At 46.3% G+C, this 23,611-nt stretch overlaps 2 protein-coding genes across 3 annotated transcripts in view; one reads left to right on the top strand and one right to left on the bottom strand.

Moving 5' to 3' along the window:
- ATP2C2 (ATPase secretory pathway Ca2+ transporting 2) overlaps positions 1-6,743 on the top strand; it is a 38,545-nt gene extending 31,802 nt beyond the window's left edge. Inside the window, exons 21-27 of the mRNA XM_079988753.1 lie at positions 54-220; positions 1,148-1,216; positions 1,643-1,759; positions 2,394-2,541; positions 3,586-3,681; positions 4,846-4,987; positions 5,766-6,743. Of these exons, the coding sequence (XP_079844879.1) occupies positions 54-220; positions 1,148-1,216; positions 1,643-1,759; positions 2,394-2,541; positions 3,586-3,681; positions 4,846-4,987; positions 5,766-5,890 (864 nt within the window). The 3' untranslated portion in view covers positions 5,891-6,743. The remainder of the gene's footprint in view (positions 1-53; positions 221-1,147; positions 1,217-1,642; positions 1,760-2,393; positions 2,542-3,585; positions 3,682-4,845; positions 4,988-5,765) is intronic.
- A 1,651-nt stretch (positions 6,744-8,394) lies between these two features.
- On the bottom strand, positions 8,395-23,337 carry MEAK7 (MTOR associated protein, eak-7 homolog). Of its 2 annotated transcripts, none has more exons than XM_079988865.1 (8): positions 23,134-23,337; positions 20,459-20,652; positions 18,616-18,846; positions 18,131-18,275; positions 17,378-17,818; positions 14,525-14,643; positions 13,237-13,416; positions 8,395-12,087 (listed from the first exon to the last, which is right to left on the bottom strand). In XM_079988865.1, the coding sequence occupies exons 2-8, from the start codon at positions 20,627-20,629 to the stop codon at positions 11,962-11,964; spliced, it is 1,413 nt and encodes a 470-aa protein (XP_079844991.1). In that variant the 5' UTR covers positions 20,630-20,652; positions 23,134-23,337; the 3' UTR covers positions 8,395-11,961. The 2 variants fall into 2 exon arrangements, with proteins under 2 accessions (XP_079844991.1, XP_079844992.1); XM_079988866.1 differs by lacking the exon at positions 23,134-23,337 and adding an exon at positions 22,981-23,103.
- Positions 23,338-23,611: the final 274 nt, after the last annotated feature.

Genomic DNA, 23,611 nt, shown 5'->3' with positions numbered 1-23,611 from the left:
ATCATACCACATAGATATGTGCTGAATTTTGAATCCATTTGCCACTCTCACAGGCTTTGCAACAGACCGGCGCCATCGTGGGGATGACGGGAGATGGAGTGAATGACGCAGTGGCTCTGAAATCTGCTGATATTGGGATTGCAATGGGGCAGGCAGGCACAGATGTCAGCAAGGAGGCGGCAAACATGATCCTTGTCGATGACGACTTCTCAACCATCATGTAGGTGGCTCTTAAGGGGCACATCGGACATCCCGGCGTCTCTCATCTTGCTCTGGCTTCTATATTCGTTTTAGCAGGGGAAGCTGATTTATTCATTCACTATATTTATGAGACACCTCCTAAAATAAGTTCTCTGGAAGAAGAGCGCAAACCATTAGCAACAAAACCACAAGCAACAGCATTCTAACCTGAAAACAGAACCAGCATGATAAAACATGACATACAGCACAGAGCACAAACAGCCTCCGTCCTGGACCTGCTATTGTTGTCGTTTGGCTGGATGGAGGGGCTGGGTTGTGGCAAGATGAGGGCTATGCGCACATGCTGGTAGGACCCCTCGAATGACCATCAATATCAAAAGCATGGTTGGTGGTCCAAAGAGTGAGAGTCTTTTCTGTGGCTGCTCCCATATTGTGGGTTTCTTTCTCAAGAGAGGTTAGCTTGGCTCCCTCCTCGTTATCTTCCCACCAGCATTTCAGGAAATGACGTCATTGCCCCTGCTGTGAAATACGTGGTGCCAATTCATCTTTGCCTCACTGGTTGTTCTGCACTTAGGGCTAATCCAGACTCCCTTTTGTGTCCCTAGGCACATGTCAACACTTTAAAGCTCCCTGTCCAAGCACTACCACCACGACCCTCTGGCACTTTCTCTTTACCTCTGAATCGGAACAAATGGCAGTCCATGGAAACCCCAAACTGCTGTTTCTTCCAATTCAGTGTTAAAGAGCAGGTTTTCCTGGGGAAAGCAGCAAAGAGAAAAAGTTGCTGAGACATAGAGCTTGAAACCATGGACCTGGCTGTGCTTAGAAACAAAGTGTGGATGAGCCCTTTCAGCAGCACTGGCAGTTCCTGCTTCCCCCAAAATCCAGAGCTTGGTTGTCCCATAAATGGATATCAGTTTACACACTATTCCTTTTTCCTCAACAGGAGTGCAATCGAGGAAGGGAAGGGCATCTTTTACAACATTAAAAATTTTGTTCGGTTTCAGCTCAGCACGTAAGTCGTTCTTAACTTAAACCCAGGGGTGGAGGAAGGGGGATTCAGTGGGTGCGGACTGCCCCAGGTGTCATCACTGAGGAGGGTGACAAAATGCCAGGTGGCACTCACTGCAGAGCCTGTAGCATGTCCGAGCCACACGTCCCTCCTGGAGTGATGTGGTGGCTTGGGAGCCCGCAGGCTCCATGCTGCCCCAAATGGTCCGCCCGCCGCCTCCCCCTCAGCTGTAGGGCGGCTGAGTGGGAGGAGGCAGGCAGACTCCTTGGAGGCCCCACAGAGCGTCCTGCCCCTATGGGCACCACACGCCGCCCTGGGTGCCCAAGTGGCTTCCTCCGCCACTGCTTAAACCACATAAGAATCAACTACCATCGGGGCCACAGAATATCCATGAAGACTTAACTCACTCACTCTTTGTGTTCACGGCAGGAGTATCTCGGCACTGAGTTTGATCGCTCTGTCAACAGTCTTCAATTTGCCAAACCCGCTCAACGCTATGCAAATCCTGTGGATCAATATCATAATGGATGGGCCCCCAGCACAAAGGTGAGGACACAGGAAGATTGGCAGGGGGGGCAGGATTCACACTGGAAGCCTTCACAATTCTCTTCTAAAATACTTAAGGTTCTTGGGAGAGCACCTCACTGCAGATTTACCTCTCCGACAGCTCTGACATCAGGAGAAGGAGATCCAACATTGGAGACTCTGTCTCTGATGACACTGGCTTCTCTGCTGCCCTGGACCAAGAAACCTTGGAGGTCTAGTGGTAGGGCCAAAATTTGGTTTGTGTGTGTGTGTTAGAAAGTAGCTTGGTTCCAATCAGGAAAAGGATGCTGGAGATCAGGCAATGTTGTTGGACCAGAGACAAACCGTTTGGACCAGTGAGTGGGTTCTGAGGTGGACATTTGGACTTGGTGGGTAAGGACTGGCTTTTGGGAATCAGCTTGCTGTCTGGGCTGACAGTGCTGTAGCCCAACTGATGTCCTTGAGTCACAGAACTCTGAGATTCCAGAGGAAACAGAATGGTCAGTACAGGTCGTTTACTGAATACTTTACATTGTGGTTTCCTTGTGCAAGTTGCAAATTTATTCCCAGAAAAATAAAATAACTAATGAATCTGTGCTAATAAAACAATGGCTTGGGGTTTTTTTGTTTTTTCTTTTCTGGGCCTGGCAAACAGTTTGGGTGTTGAACCGGTGGACAAAGATGCCATCAAGCAACCTCCAAGGAGCATCACCGATACGATTCTCAGCAGGTCTCTGATTCTGAAGATCTTCCTGTCAGCCACCGTTATAATCAGTGGAACCATGTTTGTCTTTTGGAAAGAGGTGAGAAAGAGGATGTGGCACTTGCACCTGTGCTCCAAACAAGCAGTAACTAAGGGCACATTCACACCATACATTTAAAGCACTATGGTAACACTTTCAACAGTCACAGTTCCCCCATCCCCCCCCCCAAATTCTGGGAGCTGAATTTGTTTAAAGTGTTTAAGGTGTTGAGAGTTGTTAGAACGCTCCCTATTCCCCTCCCAGGGCTCCCTTTGTTAGAGGGACTTTTTAACCCACTCTGGGAATAAATCTCTTTGCAGAGTACTGTTGATTTTAATCATCTTTTGAAAGTGTTACATACCTCTTTTAAAAAGTGCTTTTAATTGATAATTTTAGCATGTGACTTTAGTGTAAGCCACTTTATTACAAACAAGCGGTGCATAAATTTGGTTATAACAAAAGAAGCATTTTTAAAAGTTGACACTAGTAGAAAAGGTTTTCACCACCTTTAAAAGAGAATAAGACAAGGCTGTCAAGGGTTACTAGTCAGGATGGTTGCAGTTCCTGCAGTATCAGAGGCAGTGATTCCTCCAAATACCAGTGGCTGGGATTCACAGGTGGCTGGAGTGCAGTTGTGCTCAAGCCATGCTTTGGGGCTTTCCTTAGCTATCTGGCTGGCCACTGTGAGAATAGGATGCTAAACTAGATGGGTCTGACCCAGCAGGGTTTTTCTTCTGTTATAGATATCTCTTCCAATCATATGTCTTTCACCCTTGTAAGAAAACAGCACACACTGCAAATCAAAATCATAAGGTTGCAGTAAGACTGGGCTACAGAACACTCCTTCTCTTCTTTTTTCGCCTGGCTTCTAATTATTTCCCTGTAGCCCATCAATCATCGCATATAGATTTAAGGCTGCTTGGCACTGCAGGGCCTTCTAATCTTCCCTCTAAAAAAGAAAGGCCAGCTTTCAAGGTGACTGTGACTTTACAAACAAAGGGCTCATTGTGAGATGGGAGGGCTGACTTTGCACATTCTCCAAACAGCCACACTCCCTCCCTCGTCTCTCTTACGACTGAGTTTTCTCACTTGCGTTTTTTTCAGATCCCGGAAAGTGGCATAACGCCACGGACCACAACAATGACTTTCACTTGCTTTGTGTTCTTTGACCTCTTCAACGCCCTGACATGTCGTTCCCAGGTGAGAGAGGTGTTGGTCGCTAAGCCCAAATAGAAGATGCCCTATTATTTATGCTTAAAGTGTTAATAAAGGGAACTCCCCCTCTCAACCCAAGGGACAGACAACATCTTTCTTAAAAAATGATTTTTATTTGATTTTAAAGGATATAAACTTATAACAAAATCAATTAAATATCCACATAATGAGATTACTCTGACTCTCATGACTCCCCTCCATCCTCCTAATGCCAATATTTACATCTGCATATCAGTCCATTATCAACATTTTTTTATCCATCTAAATTGTCCATAGTCTTTGTTACCTTACAAGTGAGATTAAAATCCTGCTAATGTTTTCATCTGCTTACAGTGGTCTCCTAAATAAATTACAAATTTCCCCCATTCTTTTTTAAAGTTCGTGCCTTCTTGGTTCCTGAGCTTTCCAGTTAATTTTGCCATTTCAGCATAGTCCATCAACTTGGTTTGCCATTCTTCCCTATGGGGGTGGGGGCACAGACAACATCTTAAGTGGGTGGTACTAATTTCATATCAATGACAAAGAGGCTTGTAGAACCTTAATGACTAACCAATTTATTACAGCTGGGATGGGGAAACCTCCAAATGTTATAGCATAGCTTGCATGGACTACATCCACTTTATCTTTCATGCAACTGATGAAGTATAATTACCATACATCAAAGGTTAATCTATCTAGCAGAATCGGCTTATAAACACCAGGATGTCTGTGTTATCAATACAACTGTTGTTGTTTTGTCAATGGACAGCCTACAGTTAGCCCCAAAGTGGCCATACTGAGACAAAGAAAATTCACAGGGATGTAAAACTGCAATGTAAAACCAGCAAATTACAATTACTGTAATCAATATCTACCTATCACATTGGATTGAATTGGGGCAATGGATGTTCTCCATCGCTGAAAGTATTTAAGCAGAGACTGGATGGTCACCTGTCAGGGTTATTGTAGTTACATCCCAATTTGCAGATCCTTCTCTGGGACAGAAGATTAGGCTAGCTGACCCTCAAGATCTTTTCCAAACTCTTTGATTCTATCATACGAATTTGCCCAAAAGCTGCTTTGAGAATAACAGGCTAGATTCATAGAGGAGAGATGTGTAAAGTTGGATCTATTTCCCCACCCCAATTATCATTTTTTCCCCTCCTCCAGACAAAACTGATACTAGAAATTGGTCTTTTCCGAAACCGCATGTTCCTGTATTCTGTCTTGGGGTCTATTTTGGGTCAAATGGCTGTTATTTACATCCCTCCACTACAGAAGATCTTCCAGACGGAGAATTTAGGAGCACTAGGTAAGTCTGATGGCTGAAGCTCTAAAAGAGGATTGGATTTTTTTCTTCCAAAAGATTTATGTGTGTAGCTGTGGCTGACAATTACCCCATCTTTTTCAGGAGCTTGGAAGGTTGGCACAATAGCAGTGGGAATATATGGGTCTTGTTAGGGGGCAGTTGTAGGGGGCGGTTTGAGGGGGAACAAGCTGAAGCTGTACTTGCCAAGGAGCCATCAGTAGCAGACTCTAAGGTTTCATCTGTTTCACACCTGACCTCATTTGATGGCATGATGATGAACAGAATTCTCCCCTCTGAGGCTTGGGAAACCAAATTATGCCCATCCCTCCAAACTCCCAGAACAACCTAGTTTCTTCTGAATACAAGCCCAATTGATCCATGATTACACCCACACCACCAAAAAAAGATATTAGTGGGAGCACTATGATCCCGCTCCCCCGACTCCAAACAGCCTTGCAATGCCCTCCATATTATCGGACTGCAACTCCCATCATTCCTGACCATTGGCAATGCTGGGGCTGATGGGAGTTGGAGTCCATTAACAGCTGAAGGACTCTGCATTGGCTATAGTCAACCCCTTCTCCCAGGGAATTTTGGGAATTGTAGCTCTGGGAAGGGAATACGAGCCTCTTTAAAATCCTCAGCACCTTAATAAATGACAGCTCCCAGAATTCTTTGGGGGAAAGCTATGACTGTTTTAATGTATAATGTGAATGTGGTCCTTGCCTGTGTATCAGCAACGGATTGAATCTTTTTTTCTTCCCCTTTCTATCCTTGGTAGATTTGCTGTTCCTCGCGGCCCTGGCTTCTTCGGTTTTCTTCCTCTCTGAACTGATCAAAGTGTGTGAGAAATATTGCTGCGCCCCATCAAAGACAGACAGCAACATCCAACTAGAAGCTGTGTGACCAAAATAACTCGGACTTCCCTTGTTGTGGAATGCTGTTGGAATGGAACTGTGATCTAGGACAATTCACAGGGGACAAGTGGATCTTTTTATACACCTCTCAAAATTCCCAACCATCTCTACATCCCAGCCCTGTCACCCACTGATCAGATTTCTTCCCTGACACCGTCCAGTCCATTGTTATAGTTTTGAAAGGCGGCTTGTGTTGCTCCCAGCTATCTCTCAGCTTACAAGAGTGTCTTCTGCAGGGCCAGAGAATGGAGCAGGAGAACCAAATGAAATAACCACAGCACCATCTTTATTTATTTAAGTTGCAATTACTTCTTTTGTTAATAAAATGTGCCTTATAGGGGCTAATATGGCGTAGTCGTTGAGAGCGTTGGACTAGGATTGAAAGCTGGGTGGGTGTGTGGGTGTGTGCAGGGAGACATAGGTTCAAATTCTCATTGAGGTCACCAAGCAACTTTGGCCCAATTACCATGTCCAGCCTAGCCTACCTCACAGGGTTGTTGTGAGGATAAAATGAGGAGGGGGCATAGAGGACCTGTGTTTGCAATCCTGAGCTCCTTGGAGGGAGAGGGAGATAAGAAGAAATAATCAGGTAAATATTGCTAAGATGGACGGCTTCACTCACACCAGGGTGTGTTTTTTCTCCAATCTCGCTGCTAGGGAAGAAGGTTCCATATGAGACATCTATCCCAGGAATCAGTTTGGAAGATACCTTGGGAGATTATGTAGTGCAACGCTGCATTGACATGGCAGTTTATTCCATTTCCCTGATGATTCCCTAACTGTTAATTTCTGCATTATATCTGAACTTTTGCATGATATAAAAGCCACTTCCAGGAAACTAATGGAACATAGCACATATTTAGCATTCATTTCCATGTTATTTAATTCTTGGGTGGGGGAGGGGACTGTTTACACCCCCAGAAATCTTGGAAGCGAAAACCCAGAAAATCTTGGAAGTGATTAAATTTGGGTTAGTATTCTAGCATGCAACATTTTCCTGCTATCTTCATGGGAGGAATAATGGGGGAAGAGGAGCATGCATGTGCTAAAGGATACGGGACTTGCAATACTGTCCAGGGACATTCATTGTTCTGCCACACCATGCTGACTGGTGTGAATTTTAGCATGCCATGCCACTGTATCAGTCAAAAAGTCAGTTTCATAACACAACAGAGTGTGGGGTTAAGAGAACGTAAGAAAATTGGGCAGAGGTGACAGCATAATAATCAGAGAAATTGATGCAATATTACCCATATCTCAGTGCACCCCAAGTGTGGGGATTCTTTGGCCCACCAGATGTTGGTGAAATACACCACCTATCCTACCTGGCCACTGGCCACGCCTGTTGGAGCTGACGGGAGTTGTAGTTCAGTAACATCTGGAAAGCCAAAGGTTCTCCCCACCTGATGTCTAGCCACCCGCAAATGCAGCATCCCTGACAAGACACCCAGCCTCTGCTTAAATACCTCCATCAAAGGAAAGTCTGCTCCATCCCTAGGCACTCTATATTCCATGGCCAAACAGCCCTTAGCATTAAGACATTTGCTGTTCGTTACAACAACAGCACCACCCAAATGTCAACGCCAGCCACACACAGGTTCATGTTACAGACACGCTAGTGAAGACGGACTGTTAGTACTGTTTCAGCTGTTGAGTTGAATGGCTATCCTGTGACAGAGGCCCCTCTCTCATTCCAACAGCCCAGGTGGTCACCGGCCCTAGACAGAAGAACTAAATAGCTGGAAAGCATCTGATGCTTTCAAAGGCACATCTGATTCCTCCCCACACAATCGCCTTTTGCTAGGGTAGATCATTGTGGGAGGCAACTGGCAGGTGGATATCTGTAAGGGGAAGAAGGATAAGACAGATAGGGATGGTCCCCAACACACCCACACACCCACCATGCTCAGCCATTTATTTCCACCCCAATTCCAAAATGCAGCAAGATGTCCCTGTGGCTCTTTCACAAAGGGGACTGATCCAACGCCCCACAACGTTTCTTTTAGAAAAAGAAACCCAATAAAGCTTAAAAACAACAAACATTGTCCTACATTAAAAACGGTCCCTGGTACTAGGCAACGGCTAAGAACAAGAAATAGGTGGGTGAGACCATTTCCTCCCAAGGATCCTGCCCATTCTTCTTGTGGGGGAACCATCCAAGGGCTATATGCCGGGGTGGGCGGGGTCAGAGGCAAAAGTAGGTGGAGCACTTTGCACAGTAAGCTAGCTGAGTCTTGCCTTTGGACATTCCAGTGATGCAGGAGTCAGTGGTTTCTACAGACACACACTCACCCTCAAGGCAAGCAAGAGGTATCATGGCAGCTCAAGGACGTATTCCAGACAGGCAAAAGCACTCAAAGAGGGGGCATGGCAAGGTAAATGAGGGGTGTTGGTCCACAGAGGGTTCTGAGGGCCACATTCAAAGATGACAAACCTCAGTCCCAGTGGCTGACATAGACTCAAATAAAAACCTTACCCGAAGAAGCTGCAGAGTTATAGAAAAGACTTGGAACAATTTATTTGTTGCAGTTAATTTGGTACATGCAACTGGACGTGCATTATTATAAAACCACTCAAAAGGTGTTAAAAAGAAAACAAAGGGGAAAGAAATAGCATCATGAACAGGACAAACTCTTCTGTGCTGGTCTCTGGCCTGGATAGTTTCTCTTCTTCCAGCATGGAACATCTCCCTTTGCTTGAAGCTGTATTCCAAGTGTTAGCACATGTAGGAAATGCAGCTGGGCAACACATCTATCTATTGCTTGATCTACGCCACAATTTTGCCCTCCGTGAATATATACCTGCCATTATATTTTTAAAAGACCAAAGGATGTGCTCAAAGCAAGCTCACAGCCATCACCCTGGAGAAAAAAATCCCAGCTAAAGAAGATGGAAAATCTACAATTCTTCCAATTGGCTGGAACAAGATCAAAAGGAAAAACCAGGGCCACACCCACCTTTGTCCGTGGCTTTCTATGCCTGACGGAGTTGCAAAGGGTTATAAAACATCTGCTATGGTCCAGTTCCCTTGTGCTGAGCAGTGCTTTGCTTGATTCTCCTCCATCCAGCTTCCTGGTCCACAGGGACAAGGGCGTAACTACCTTCGCTGTCAGTCTATGACTCTGAATACCAGCTGCTGCGAATTGCAGCGGACAGAGAATCTTGCACTCCTGCCCTGCTTGGGAGAACAGGATGCTCAACTAGATGGGCCCTTGGCCTGATTCAGCAGGCTTTTTGTTCCCACCCCAGGAAATGCGATCAGCTTGGTGACCTCCTTCAGCACGCTTGCTTCCCTTACCCCAGGGGTGGCTAACCTGTGGCCTCCCAGTTGGCACTGGTGATTCCCCCTGACGGCTGGACCATCCTGGCTGGTGCTAATGGGAGCTCAACATCTGGAAGGCCACAGGTTAGTCTCTGGTGCCTTACACTGATCAATATCTGCTAGAAAAACCTTACATATTAAGCTGTTGTGTGCAGAGTCAGACAAATTGATCCATCTAGCCTGGCACTGCCAGCTGTGACTGAGCAGGGTCTTTAAAGGTCTCTCTTGAGGAGAGGTGTTTTCTATCAGCACCTACATGATCCTGCTAGCTGGAGCTGCCTAGGATCACACTTCAGCCTTTCTGCCTACAAAACACATATTCTACCCCTCCTAGGAGCTGCCTAGGATCACACTTCAGCCTTTCTGCCTACAAAACACATATTCTACCCCTCAGCTACCCCCCAGAGGAGGGGATCAAGTGAAAATCATCCTCTGGCAGGCCTCTCTTCTGATCTTCCTCCTCTCTACTTTTGAGGGGAGGCTGGTTCCAGCAGCAGGAGAGGCACCTGGGCCACATAAACACCATGCATTTTTTAATCCTGCGATACCACCTTAAACAAAGAGTTGCTTAGGAGACACACACCCCATTCCCCTCACAGGCCTACAATTCGCAGAGTTCCCTGTGAAGAGAGACTGATTGTTATCGACTCTGAGAATTGCAGCTCCGGGAGAGGAAGGACGAACAGAGCTTAACTCTCTATAAGGGAGCTTCCTATTGCCCCTATGAAAAAGAGACTAGGATATAAATAGCTAGCTACCATAGGTTGGATAAACAGTGAGACACAGCATCCGTCTACACAGATAAACCATCAATCAGGATAGAAGTAGCTCTTTCAGATTAACATGCAGATTTTCCATTTCAAGCTTCTATTGCCTTGTCTCATAAACACTATTCTACAGAAAGAAACATGACTGTGAACATGATTTAATTTCTGACCTGTGGCCTGTCCCTAAGCATTTTTAGGTAGAAGCCCCACTGAATTCAATCAGACAAGACTCCCAAGTAAGGGTGTTGCAAGATTTGAGGCTATATGGCTATAAGGCAACATGGAAGGATTTGCTATCAAAGTATAGCTGCCAAACAAGAAACACCCCTATGTATCTTGTAGATTTATTGCAACAAAGCTGGTGGAACAAAATAGTTCCTTCTAAGGTTACAGACCTTAAACATGATGTCACCAAGTCAGAATAGTATACATAAAAGATGCAGTCAGAAGCTGGATCTGTTCACTCAGAAGACCAGAACAGATCCAGCTATTGTGGAAATTATGCCTTTGCAACTTGATCAAATACGTCAACAAGCCAAAGGACACTTCAATTTCCAACATACTGTTTACCTCTATAGACCACTTTTATTTTATTGTTATTCCCCACCTTTCAGTAATCTGCGAGGCTCAAGTGGAACTATAGTGGAAGCTAATACTTGTTTTTCACACTTGCAAAGGGAATGTCAGTTTTAGATTCCTTGCTTTGCATACTTAATTTTCTACTCAAAAGTTCACTACCTTAAAACTTAAAAAAAGGGGGGGGAGGGGAGAGCTAAGGACACTGTTTTGAATACCAAGCCTCATCAAGCAACTTTTTCGCACACACACACTTACTTTTCGGAGCATGATAAGAAGTCCTGAGTAGCTCTAAAGTTTGCAGCTTATGTTTCAGATGATATCATCTTATTTGCTGTGTGGTTTGTGTTGCATAGAGGTGCAGATTTGCAAAGCGGACAGTCGCATGAAAATCCAAGGTAGAGCCCCGTCTTCACACCCCTTTATAGTTCCCTAGACTGAATTCTGAAGTAGGCCTTAAATTGAGGACTTGAGATCATTTCTCGACAATACCTAGCAAAGAAAATTGGGTCTTTGGGTTTCAGAGATTGCTAAGTTTGGCTGCAACCAACGTTTCATCCTTCAGAGTGGTTCCCCAACTGACAGGCTGCATCCACTGCTTCACCGCATGATTTAGCATTGATTCGTGCTGATCCGGTTAACCTGCAACTTGCCACCAGCAGCTCAAGGATCAGCCCAATCTCATGCATCTTAAAGGGTCTGGTGTAGTGATGCCATACGCACCCAGAAATTCACCAGGGAGGCAGTCTTTCGCTTGCACTCCCAACACCACCCTGCATCACCCTGGAAATCTGACTTGGTTCTATACACTTATGTGAACGGTGTCTGGGACAGAAGTCTGAGACTAAAAGCAGCATCAATCAAGTACTCAGTTCTCTGGCTACTGCCTTTACAACATTCAAAATGTGGGTTTCCTAAGGCAGGGTCTGTGAATGTTCAACCCTGGGTTGAACCAACTGTCCCCAACAAAACTTGCTTCAGCATGATTAGCAAAGGCCCTCTTGAGCAAACAAGCTGCAATTTGTTCAGGAAGCTGTTTCCCAACAGGATTCTCAAAAACTCCCTTGAGCTGCTCACAGACGAAATGTGTGACTAAATAGTGGATGCTAACACTGATCCAAAGGAGGGAGAGGGACATGGACCTGTCTTCATTTGTATTCAGCAATACCCTTGATTGTTAAGAACTACCTAAAGCATGCAATCACCCCATCTGCCCGCCACAGACAAACCATCTCGCTACGCAAAGGATTTGTCTCCTAACCAGACAACATGCAACTCTAGGAAAACACATTACACTTGAGCGGTTTGTGTTATCGAGTTTTCACATGTGGTGTTGGAGAGAGATCAGAGACTGCTCTGCACAAAGCATCAGGCAAGAGCTTCCAGGCCTTGTTCTCAGTTGTTGCCCCCGTCGCCATCGGCTGGATCCCGCAACCCATCGCTCTTCCGGCCCTTCCCGATCATCTCCAGCAAAGCCTGCGCCTCAGGGTCTGCATCCAGGATGCTCTTCTGCCCCGTGCCCTAAATCAAAACCCAGAAGGCAGGTTGGAACACCAAACAAAATAAGAATTCGAGAAAGGGAACAGGTCACGGTCAACCCATCCTGAGGCCCTTTCATTTTCACGTCACATCTGCGTTAGAAGGAAGTTGTTATTGCTTCCCTGTGCAGCTCCCCCCCCCCCCCGGCCATCCCTCTGCAAACAGCAGGACAGGTTCTGCGGCCCCCGCCCACTTGCCAGCCTACTTTGTTGGTCCAGTCAAACAGGTTGGGTAAGGTCACGGAGCTTCCTGAAATGACTGCAGAAGGGGACCCATGTCAGAGCGTGATCTCTGATCGCTAAGAGGAACTCTTGGGGCACCGCTGGGGGAAGGAAGGGAAGAAACACAAAAAACACCTACCATGGTATTGTTGCCAAGAAACTTAGCAGCTTTTCTGTGCCAGGAAAGCAGTATGAAAATACCATTTTCCTCTCCGAAATTTTTAATGGACGATTAACTCTAGTCTTGCTTTGGAAGTGGGTGTACCCGTCTCTGCAATGGCTCTTGCTGCTGTTTTGATTGCTGTTTGGCAATTAGACTTGTCACTGGTGTTAGCACTGAACGTAAGTTTTCTTTTGCCTTTAGCCTTTTCCTACATGCACGGTGCTATCATAGAAAAGGGCTGGCCTCCAGAAGCCATCCCCCCCTTCCTTTAAGGGGAAAAACATCTTGTGGCCCACCAGCCCAAAAGAAATGGTACAACCATGCACAGCAGCCCACTGTGGCCTCAATAAATCTGCTTTTGTTATCCAAGAGGACATGACACAAACAAGAAGACATGGCACATCACAATACTGATCACCCGTCTGTGGACTGAGTGACTCAAAGGAGTTGGGGGGCTGAGGACATCACAGCTGCCTGTCCACACAACCTCCTTTCCTCAAACAGAACACTAGCACAGATAGCCTGTTGGGTGCCATTTGCAGAGCACAATGCCGTGCCTGGATCGTGGGTGCTTCTTGAAGGTTCCCACCCTCCAATGCAACATCCCTTAGTGTTGATAGGGATGGAAATTTGCAAGCTGTTTTGACTCAGAGAGTTCATGCGTGAGTTTCAGGGGGCCACTGACCCACTGCCCAGCTACCTCAAGGTTATTGTTTAGCTAGAGAGACAGTCACAGCGGTCACTTACGGCGGCACTTTCCGGGAGGTCTCCCACTGCCCAAACCTCCATGGCGTCCAACGTGAAGTTCTCCTTGGCCGACAGCTGAGGGCTGTTGTACGTTGTGCACCTGGGCTTGGCTTTGCTGTGGCCCCTCCCATAGTTGCTGTCGATCCACAGGCCGAAGTATTCATGTTGTCCACCCATGCCCTAGGAAAGAATAACAAAGGGGTTTGGCCGACGCACTGCAGCATGCAGAGTCTGCCCCTTAATTGAATGACCCTATCAGCGTTGGGTGGGGCTGGAAGGACACACTATGGCAGTCCACCCAGAGGCAGGCATGCCAGCCCCAACAACACCCGACCCATCTAAAATGGGCCTTGCTGGGTCAGACCAAAGCACTATGCAGCTCACACATCCTGCTTCTTGCAGTGCTCAATCATTAGATGCCTCAGAGAATCCCACAAGCAGGGCACGAAGGCACATCCATGCTACTAGCCCTCAAGAACTGGTGGCACATTACCTCTGAACAGGGAGGTCCTGGATAGCAGCCATGACTAGTCGTCTTTACAGGCCTCACTTCCTCCATGAATTTATCTAACCCCCTTCCAAAACGATCTAAGCTAACAGCCAACATCACACCTGCGAAACAGTATCTTTCTTTATTGTTTTAATCCATAGGCTATTTAATACAGAAATAGCAAGACGGAATACAAGTACAAATCAGTTTCCCTTACATCAAGCACCACACTGTTTTTAAGTCAAACTACACACTGAAGGGGAATACCTAAGAAGAAAATACTGACAAAGAAGAAGCAATGAAGAACACGTCTTCCTATTCAATAGGATTTGGGGAGAAAACTCCCAACAGGCTCTCCTCTGCTGAACTTTTATTTTTTGCAATAACCTTTTTTGTATTTCTATCCTTTCAATGTATGCATCCCTTGCTTCTTCTTTTTTAATGGTTGCCTACATTTCATCGTTTTTTATATTAAGAATTTGTCATTCTGCAATCATCTGGCTTCCTTTGTTCTCTGTATTTTTGCCTTGTAAAAAATAAATAAAAGTTCAACTAAATAAATATAGGCTTTTGGTCAGATGCTCAGCAAAGGCCATCTGGCCAACCACACCCACACACACAAAATCCTGGACAAGCAGATCAAGCTCACAATCTGCCCAACCCACAATCTTTAAGTGGTGTGATCCAGCAAAAACTGACCCTCGCAGTTGCACTGCACAAGAGGACTAGATTCCCCAGGGTGACTGAAAGTGCCGTATTACAAGACAAGGCTCTGTCCTGCAACCATTTTGTACTTACAAGGCCGTTCGGCATTGTCTGCTGCCCGTGATTCAGGTACATGTAGTGGTCATTGTAGCCAGTGTAAGTGAAGACCTCAAGCGAGGGGGAAACAGAGAACAGAAAGCATCCGTTGTTGCCTGTAAAATGACAGTGGAAGGAAGAAGGAGCACAGACCAAATAGCAAGGAACAGAAAGGAAGGCAATCTAGGGACACAGAACAGAGGAACCTGCCTTACACCGAGTCAGACACTTGGTCCATCTAGCTCAGTATTGTTGACACTGACTGGCAGCAGCGGCTCTCCAGAGTTTCAGACAGAGAATACTCCCAGTCCTGCCTGGAGATACTGGGGATTGAACCAGAGATCTTTTATTTAAATGCACAAAGAAATTTTGAAACGCCAGCCCTCATTGCCAGTTGTCTTCCTGGCCCAAATTATGGTGCTTAAACTGACACGTAAAGCCCTGATTGGCCTGGAACCAAAGTACTTGAAGCATTAGATGAGGCACCTCGTAACCCCACCACTTCTATTGCTAATTTTCGCCTGTCATCTGTAGGGCAGCCAGTATTAAAGAACACTCTTTACATGGAGGTCTGGTGAGGCAGAGGCAGGAGAGATGCACTGGAACAAAAAAGCGTGCCTTACGTCAAGTCAAACTATCAGCACAGCTAGCACAGTATCCTCTGCACTGAGAGGCACTGGCTTTCAGGGCCGTCTTATCCATAGGTGCTAGGGGTGCGGGGCACCCAGGCGCCAGGCTCTCAAGGGCGCCAGGCCAAGAGTCCGGGGCCCAAGAGTTGAGTTCAGGGAAGAGCCTGCCCATTGGTTGGAGCGCTGCAGTGGGCTCTTCTGCTGCAGGCGGCTCTGCGCCGCGAGTTTGGGGGTGACCGAGCCAGCGAGACACTGAGGTGGACCGCCAGCTCCACCCTCCTGCACGCCTAGGACTGGGCAACCTGGGGAAGGGGGCACCGGGTGGATCTTTACACCCCGGCGTCGCATATGCTTAAGACAGCCCTGGTGGCTCTCCAAGGTTTCCTGACGAGAGCCTGCAAGATCAGGCCAAAGGCCCATCTAGTCCAGCATCTTCTCCTAACAGCGGTCAGCAGATGCCTCTGGGAAGCTCACAGGGAGGACATCTGAGCAAGAGCACTCTCCCCATCTGTGGTTGCCAGCAGCTGGCATCCAGAGGCCTGCATTTTTCTGACAGGGGTCTCTCCCAGTCCTGCCTGGAGATGTCAGGAAATGAACCCTTGACCTACTGCGTGCAAAGCTACAGCTCTTTCCCGGAAGAACGCACTTGCTCTATGTCCTAGGCGTTTTGATCTGTCCTGAGAATACTCTCCACCTTAAAGAGAGTTAGTTCTAATCTCAGCAGAATCAAAAGCAACGGCAGGGTCGCCATCTAGTGGGAAAACAGTAGCAAGTCATTTTGACAGCATGCACATTAAAAAATTATAATCTGTGAAGTCTGCAATTCTGTGCACACTTGCCTGGGTCTCCAACTCACTAAAACCAATAGGGACTTAAATTGGGAGAGTCAGTGAGAAGACCCTGGGCAAAATGTGGTGTTGGGTGCAAAAATTCATCTTCCCCAGAAGTTCATGTGACTCTTGTCAGTGAAGACGGGCTTGAAAGAGTGAGAGTCAGGGGAGAGGAGCATCAGGCACAGGGAGAACATGTGGCCCTCCAGGTCCCTCTCTCCGGAGCTTGGGATTCTCAACAGGCCACACCCACATTCCATGGGCCAGGCCCCTCACTGGCCCTGCTAAGCAAAACGTGTGCTTGAACTCTAACAAAGCTTCTTGCTTGCCTGTATGAAGGACAGAGAGGGTTGTGGAGGAACCATCCTACTATGCAAAAGTAAAATCCACATGCATAATAATCATATGAATAAATAAATAAATAAATACATGAATAATCATAGTTTAGAGGTCCTGGGCCCTAAGGAAGTCAGATTATCCTCCGCCAGGGCCAGGGCCTTCTCAGTGATGGCTCCGACCTGGTGGAATGTTCTGTTCCATGAGACCAGGGCCCTGCAGGATTTAACTTCATTCCGCAGGGCCTGTAAAACAGAGCTATTCCACCTGGCTTTCAATTTGAACTTAGCCTGATCTTTTATTCTCCTTCCTTCCCTCCCCCTCCCCTTTTTATGAAGATTACCTGCTCTGGGATCCTACAGCTAATTCTCCCCTGGTCTCGTCGCTGGCCCAAATAGGACTAATTTAGCCAGCTAGCCCTGGTGATCATTGAACGTTTATTGGATGGATTTTCTCCCTAAATTGATTTTTGAATTCTGAATTTGTTATTCACGTTTTATGCTGTATTTTATGCTGGTTTTTGTTGCATCAATTGTTCTAAATTTGTTGTTAGCTGCCCTGAGCCCGGTTTTCTGAATCAGGAAGGGCGGGGTATAAATAAATAAATTATTATTATTATTATTATTATTATTATTATTATTATTATTATTATGCATTGTTCCACTTTTGCCCCTGGAACACGGCCCCTGATAGGCAACCTTAGCAGGGAAGGCAGCCTTCTGGCAGGAACCACCACCAACCCTCCTGCCCAGCATAGGGAAAGCCAGCTAAAATCTCTGAAGAATAGTGGGAGAATGAGATTTCCAGGAGCTATGAAAATATGGTAAATTGCACACTTTGCCAAATTTATAATAATAATAAATAAATTCATTATTATACAAATGATCCCACTTATGTTGGCAAAGAATTTGGGTTGTCTAGATACAGAATTTTTTAGACAATAGTTTTTAAACAGGATGTGCACAGAGCCTTGCTCCATAGCACCTGCCAAAGGAGCAGGGTTGAGATTTTGTGAAATGTGAGCTGAAAGACGTTGGGTCAACAGGCATTCTTACCTTGAAACTGTGGTTTAACCACCCAGGAGCACGACGAAAAACCACCAAAGACGTAGCCATCAGTGTCCTTCAGAACCAGCACGCAGGGCCCCTGGTTGACAATGTGCCCGCACAGCTGCGTAAAGCTCTCACCATGAACCTGGGAGGCAAAGAGGAGCCTCCATTTGTGCTGGAGCTCGGAAGGCAGGTGAGAGTTGATGTAGGTGACGGACGGGATGTTGAGGAGGCTGATGAAGCGGCTGCCTTTGATCCCCTGGCACTCTGGAAGCAAAGGGAAGGTCTCCTGCTCTTGGTCCGGGAGGGAGTGCAGGATGAGCAGCCCCTGCTGGACGACCACAGTGAGGAAAGCGGAGACCTGTGGAACCCGGAAGACCCAATCCTCAATGCTGCTTTCGTCACAGATAGCGTCCAACGCCTGACCACCCTCAAGCCTCTTCCCATCTACAACAAGAAACAAAAGTTAGAGGTGAGTAGCACCAGGAAAGCTGGTCGGCTCCAAAGGAGCTACTGCCAAACCTGACCACTGGATCCAAGGGCTTTTAAATGGATTAGGATTAATGGACAGAGGAGGAAAGGTCTATTAGTAGCTATGTTGTATTCCAGAGGCACGAAACCTCATGCCCAAGAGCCAAATGCAGCTCTCTGAGCCTCTCTGTCTCCCAAGCCACAAACCCTACGGAGCTCACAATGGCCACCAACCACTGCCAGGGCCTACGGCTAAACCAAAGCGAAAATGGACATTCCACCACTCACCTGCCGCTTTCAACTCCGACACTAACTGAGACGCCAAAGCTTTTATTCCAGTGGTTGAATTCTGCACATTCTTCAAGTTCCAGCCCTTCAGCATCTTCCTGTAGCTCAGGACGTGAACCACAGAGCCAACCAGATCCTCTGCAAACTTTCAAGAGTTTAATTTTTTTTTCCTATGTGGAGTGCTTAAATGGCAGATGCACACACAAAAAAGGAACAGACCTCCTAACGAGGGCAGAAATTAATACTTAAAAAAGGATACTAACAGGGACTCGTATGATCCGAATAACTATAGCTTCCGTATCTGGCACTGGAGAAAGACAGCAGTGGCTGAGCATCTGCCTTCCTTTCCTTTCGCTAAATTTGTGAACAATTCCTGGCTTCCCACTCTTGGTTCCCAGATCCATCACCTTGCCCCATTTCTGCTCCGGTCCCTCTTCCTCTCTCTTATAGGCAAATGGAACGCATTGGGTTTTTTCTCTTCTTACCTCGATGATCTGACTTCCCTTTACGTTGCTGTCCGTGTTCAATATCATTTTCATGACGATGCCTTTCTTTTCCTCGGCGTTGCCTTTGAAGATTGCCGACATGAAAATGACAAACTGCTCCTTCCCCACCTGCCCGTTGGACCCAGGAGACTTCTCGGGCAGAGGGATGCTCTTCATCCCATTGTACAGCCGGACGACCATTGATTCAGGGAGGGCCTCCTTGACGTGGGCCTAGAGATAGATGGAAACGCAACAGGGAAGTTCAGCCATCCAGAAGGAACAAAGTGGCAGGAGCTCACTCTGCACCAAAGGCAATGCATCCTGATGCCAAGGAAGGGCCATCTCTCCTCTGGCTCCCCCCGCTGTATGTCTCTTTGTTTGGGCCAACAGGCAAAAGGAACAAGCCAGCCGCTCGTTACACATTCAGCATGCCAGGGATACTTTCACATTTCGGATTTCTACCTCTGGAAATTGGCTCTTAACTGGCTTGGGAAAAGGCTTCCCACCCACCACTCTGAGCCACAGTTTGATCTGGTATAAGGCAGTTTCCCAGGCTCCTTTCTGGATAGCTCGGTTGGTTAGAGCATGGTGTTCCAAAGTCGCAGGTTTGATTCCCGTATGGGACAGCTGCATATTCCTGAATTACAAGGGGTCAGATTAGGTGATCCTCCGAGTCCCTTCCAACTCTACAATTCTATGATTCTCAGGCTGCAGCAACTACACTTTTTAATTATTTGCATGTTAAATTTCTATCCCACTCTCTTCCCAAAGGACAGCAAGCCACAAAGCAACATACACTGCAGGCATGCTGGATTAACAGTCAATGCAAAATAGTTCCCAGGATTTGCAGGACAGGGAAGAAGCTGCAGTGGCTCAACTTGAAGAAAGCAAGAAGGCTATTTGTTTTTTTATTTATTGCATTTATATCCCACCTTCAAGGTGCTGAACATGGTTCTCTCCCTCCTCATTTAATCCCCACAGCAACCGTGTGAGGTCGGTTGGGCTGAGAGGCCGTGACTGGCCCAAGGTCACCCAGAGAGCTCCATGGCCAAGTGGGGATTTGAACCCTGGTCTCCCAGGTCCTAGACTGACACTCTAACAACTACGCCACCACTCCGGCTACATTATTCTTCCTCTCCCTAACGCACCTGTCACTTTTCTATTTCTTATTTCTTTAAAAGTAATCAGTACAGTATCACTCATGCAACCCACTCAAATATGCTGCAGCTCATTACTGAGAGACCAATGCATTATATCAGGGGTGGGAAGTCAGTGTATTCCATTATCACCAACTATTGGACATGCTAGCTGGGGCTGATGGGAGTTGGAAGTCCAACAACATCTGAAAAGCTACATGTTCTCCACCTCTGTGTAGGAGCATCCTCTGTAAAACATCACCACTACAAGCCCTGTCTAATCTTAGGAATATAGGAACCTGCATTATACCAAGAACATTTAACTGCATCTAGCTCAGTATTGCCTGCACTGACTGGCAGCAGCTCTCCAAAGTATCAGGAGGGGTGGGGGGGCTTTCCCAGCCCTACCTGGTGATGCCGGGGATTGAACCTGGGACCTTCTGAATGCAAAGCAGATGTTCTACCACAGAGCTGCAGCCCTTCCACTGCAGAGTGGCCAGGAGACTAAGACAAAGCTCAGGGAATCAAATCTTGCCACTGCTGTGAATTCGGTAGCTGACTTTAAGCAATTCATTTAAGGTCATCTGCACTATGCAAGGCTGCTGCAAATATTACAATAGGACCATATCCACAAAGTGCTGCGAACACACAGAAAATTATCCGGTAAGGCTAAGCATGCTAATTGTCAACCAAGTTTTGTTTCTTGCCTTGAGCATCGTCAGAGTCACACCCTTCTTGGATGGTTTGCCCCCCTTTCCTCCGACAGCCTCCCCTGACCCGGATAAGGCAATGAAGACGCCGTCAATGTCGGCTTGTTCATCAGGAAGGAACCTCGAGAGGTGCTTCTGGTAATGGCTGCTGCTTTCCACGTTCCCCATCTTTTCCAGCAGATGGTGGAATCCTACGAGGATGATGAAAGGGAAAAAGAAAGAGACAAGCATGAAAAGGGCGGCAGGGCTCAGAAGGTACCAGTCCCAAGCGGTGTTTCAGGAACAACCAGAAAAACCACCGAAATGGGGGCACTGCCAAGTTGCAGCAGTGGGGGGAGAAGCAGACGGTTCAAAGTCATTTTGCAAAAGCACAAGGGCTTCAGGGTCCTGATCAAAATGGAAAAAACAATATGGTTAAACAATCAATTTGGCTCATGAAGAATTAATAACGCCTGGCTGCAAATTGAAATCTATTATAAAGCGTCAAATGACCCAACAGCTCAGGGAAGCTGAAGGCACGATTGTAATTCTGAATGTAGTATGTGACCAACTCTCTCTCTCTCTCTCTCTCTCTCTGTGTGTGTGTGTGAACACATGAGAGAGAGAGCAACAAGAGCCTAAGAAGATCCCTTCAGGATCAGGCTAATGGCTCATCTAGTCCAGCATCCTGCTCTCACAGCAGCCAACCAAATGCCTGTGCAAAGCCTGTGGTTTCCAGCGACTGATATTCAGAAGCATTACTGCCTTTGACCATGGGGGAAGCATAGCTATAATGGCTAGTTGTCATTGATAGCCTTATTCTCCATGAATTTTGTCTAATCCTCTTTCAAATCCATCCAAGTTGGTAACCATCACTGCCTCCTGCTAACTTGAGAAAAGAATCTGCTCGCCTTCCCAAATGCCCCAAAGACGAATGTTACAGTAGAAGGCCTGGAAGACTGGAAGCCACAAGGTTGTAGACTGCCGACTATTGGCTTACAATTCTATACTAAAAGACCACAAGAACCCACCCCAAAGAATATGCAGGAATCCACTGATATTGCATAAAACACTCCTTTGGAAGTGATGTAAAACCTGTAACGGCATGTTGCAAAAGGTGCCTAGAAAGTAGGAACTCCTCATGACAGTCTGAGCATCAGCATCATTGGTTTGCATAGAAAAGGCCCAGAAGCAGAATGTTCTTTGTCAATAATTTTGATACATTTTAAGAGAATTTTTAAGCAGTTAACAAAAATATAAAACAATCAATTGGGATATACATTTTGTTAAATAAATAAGTTGACTGTGTCGACAAAGGGGCTGTTTTCAAACCATCTTCAGAAATCAGTCTTCAGAAATCAGTCTTCAGCTGCAAGCTTTCAAGCGCTCTCTCTTCATTCCTTTGAGTAATCCCATTGGGACATAATGAAAGAAATATTCCCAGCAGCATCAAACACACGCCCCAAGCTCCCACTCTCTTGAGGTCAGGAGCATAAATGAAAGCCTTTTTTAAAACCAAGTGTGAAACATGAGTGCTTTTCATTAAACGAGCCGCAGTGACGGAAATACAAATTAACGATCAAAGCCCAACAAGTATGAATTATTCACAAAGCGCAGCTACCTAAACCTGTCAGAGAGAAAAACACACACACACACACACACACACATGCATTATCAGGAGCAACAGAAATATGTTTTGTCATCAAACAAGATGAACATTAATCTGTTCTTGTTTAGGGCAATCAAGCCAGCACTCCCATATGACAGGACAATGAGACAGACGAGGAAGTGCTTCAGCTTAGAGCTGTAACCAGCTCTGTCCAATTCAGAATATATCCACTGAAATAAATAGACCTAAGTTAGCCATGTCCAGTAATTTCAGTGGGTCTACTCTGAGTAGGACTGACTTGTATACAACATCAGGTGGGGAGAAGCACACTACTGAACACCTAGTAGCCATCAATTGACTTCTCTTTGCTCATCTCTTATTTTCAACAGAATGCTGCAAATACAGAGGTGGGATCTGGGTTCAAATCTTGGTACATGGACAAAAAATTAACCAAGTAAGGAAGGAGCAAGATCCAAGTGCAGGAAACAAAACACATTCTCCCCCCCCCCTTTGACCTCATAAGCTGACTGTTGCAGCAACTGCTAAGTGTTGCAATTTACTGTTAACTTTAAGCACCACTTGGTGGAAAAGAAGGTTGCAAGCCATGATGTATCTTCACATTATTCATTCAGCCATTTAAACAATTTCTATACTTCTGAACTACAATCGTCTGCAATGGGTGATTTATGAATTCATAATTAAAGCCACTCAGTTACTTTTGAATTACAATGAATAAATTTTTAATGATTAACATTATTAATAATGAAATAAATATGCTTCGTTCCCAGCCTCTGTGATATACAGCTACACACAGAGAGAGATAATTATATATATATAATTCTTTACAGTATTTAAACAAAATATATACTATGTAACTACAATAGTCTCTAATATAGCGTGTGCATGTATAATAGATAAAACACACACACACCCTCAATTATACTCAGGTTCACCAATTCATAATCAGTGACGTCCTCATTGATAGTCACACGTGCCACGCCCCCTTATTAATATTAATATATGCCACGCCCCCTCGTTACTATTCATATTTGAAACCCGCACCCCATCCCGAAAATATCCTCACTTGTCGGCGACGGTTCCTCAGGCGTGGACGCTCCCCGGACGGCCGATGTTCCTCAGCGGCGTCTCCTCATTCCCGCGGCAGCGCCAGCACCGCCGCCACTCTTGGCCTCTGGGGAGGCCTTCCCTTGAAGTACCGCCCCGCTGGCCGTTTGACTGACAAAACGCTCAGCCAATAGGGGACGCCGAACTTTGCGCAGAGGCGGCTACTAAGGTCGGCATCATCGCCGCCGTCCGCGTTCTGTACTGCATCATCAAATCGACAGACTTGGCATAGAGATAGAAAAAGGGAAGAGTGAGTGGAACGTACTCGCGAGAGTGATGCTACATGGGCTCCTCCTCCTACCATTCACTATGGTGACCCTTCCCCCGCTATGCATTGTCCTGGGAGTTAAAACGGAAAAGGGTTCGACCCTAGGCCGGAAGTTCTGATAAAAAAACGGAAAGGGTGGACGACTCTCTATGTTGAGGTGAAAGCCGGG

This window comes from Podarcis cretensis, assembly GCF_951804945.1.
Source record: "Podarcis cretensis genome assembly, chromosome: 8".
Lineage (NCBI taxonomy): Eukaryota > Metazoa > Chordata > Lepidosauria > Squamata > Lacertidae > Podarcis > Podarcis cretensis.
Note: the sequence above shows the minus strand (reverse complement) of the source record. Positions and strands in the feature narration are given on the sequence as shown.